The following is a 1,575-nucleotide window of genomic DNA, read 5'->3' as shown; positions in this document are numbered from 1 at the left end:
CAGCCGGGCTCAGCCGCCTTGCGCCAGCCCACGTTTGTCACCGGCCACGTAGCCCGGGGAAGCGGCCACGTCCCAAGCCCCACGTTCCCACTCCAGAGCTGTCGCCGGCCCCGGGACGGCTGCTCACATGATGTACTCCTCCTTGTTCTCCTCTGTCACTCGGATGCTCTCGCCGCCCTCCTTCAGCTCGTGGGTGGTCACCTTGCCCAGGATCTCCATGTCCTGGATGAAGTACAGCTCCAGGCCGCACTCCTCCAGGCTGTTCTCCCTGCGGAGGACATTGCGATGCCATTTCTGACGTGTGGGGCCATGGGGGCTAACAGGGGAGCTCTGGGCCGGGAGGGAGTGCAGGGGGACACTCACTTGGTCCAGACGATGGAGTTGTAAAACTCGGGGTCGATGGATTCCAGGTCCTTCAGCGTGGGCCGCTTGTTCAGCATCCGCTTGTAGAAGGGCAGTGTGAAGCCAGTGTCGATGAACTTCCCGTGATACAATGCCTGCGATGGGGAGAGGTGACACCAGGTTACGGGGGACCCCAGGACAGACCCACGGGGCGAGACGGTGCCGGGGGAAACAGAAATCGCTCCTGGGGTCCCAGCTCTGCAGCAAAGGCGGTGGGGAGGAGTGGGGTCCCCCGGTGCGAGTGCACTCGCAGCCCCTCTCCCTCCCCATGGCGAATTCCACCGTCTCCTTCTCCCCTCACAGCTCTATTAAGAGCACTTGTTTAAACAGAGCCGCGCCGCGGCCTCCCTGAATCCCTGGCTTCCAGGAGCCCCAAGGCGAAGGCAGCCAAAAATAATGCAGACGCTTGTCTAGAACGGCCCAGCGGTGAGTAATGGTCTGGGGTTTTATTGGGATCCTGCGCGGCACAGGGCAGGGCAGGACAGCGGGGACCCGAGTGGCCACCTCCCGTGCACACCTCATGGGGCCATGGGCCAGGGACCCATCCCCAAGTGCGGGGACCCACTGGGAGCTCGGGGACGGGCAACCCGCAGTGCGTCGGGCGTGGGGAACGCGAGACAGACGTGAGGAGCCGCTGCAGGGCTCGGGCAGCTGGAAAATCTCACACTGCCGGGGCTAAAAATAGTCCCCGACAGCACCTGGAGCGGGAGGCCATTTTTTTTTCATCCCCACCACACGGCCCCTGGGAAATGGGGACCTGCTGGCCCCATGGCCGCTCCCCAGGTTTAAAACGCATCACCCCGCAGCATCCATGTCCCACAGACCCACACCTGAGCGAGAAGGGGCTTAAAGAGGGTGACAGTGCCGAGCTGAGCACGGCCACAGCACACGGAGCTGCCCCCTGGCCCCGCTGACCACCCCGGTGCTCCATGGGGGGACACAAACAACACGGTCCCCGTCACCCCGGGCTCTTACCATGGCGATGAAGCGGCCGATGAAGCGGAAGTAGGTGAGGTGGTCGGGGTTGATGGAGGAGGCGGGGTTGATCTGCAGGCAGTAGTTGTTCTTGCCGGCGTACTCGAAGAGGCAGTACATGGGGTTGAGCACCTCGTGGGACAGGAGGAAGAACCACTCCCTGCGGCCACAGCGAGGGGAGCGTGGTGAACAACAGCT

At 63.4% G+C, this 1,575-nt stretch overlaps 1 protein-coding gene across 1 annotated transcript in view; it reads right to left on the bottom strand.

The window, feature by feature from the left end:
* Positions 1 to 1,575, bottom strand: part of LOC104545437 (NEDD4-like E3 ubiquitin-protein ligase WWP2) — an 8,138-nt gene that overhangs the window by 2,676 nt on the left and 3,887 nt on the right. Inside the window, 3 exon segments of the mRNA XM_010190580.1 lie at positions 127 to 268; positions 364 to 497; positions 1,378 to 1,537. Of these exon segments, the coding sequence (XP_010188882.1) occupies positions 127 to 268; positions 364 to 497; positions 1,378 to 1,537 (436 nt within the window).

This window comes from Mesitornis unicolor, unplaced genomic scaffold, assembly GCF_000695765.1.
Source record: "Mesitornis unicolor isolate BGI_N332 unplaced genomic scaffold, ASM69576v1 scaffold30018, whole genome shotgun sequence".
NCBI lineage: Eukaryota > Metazoa > Chordata > Aves > Mesitornithiformes > Mesitornithidae > Mesitornis > Mesitornis unicolor.
This window is presented reverse-complemented; position numbering and strand designations above follow the sequence as displayed.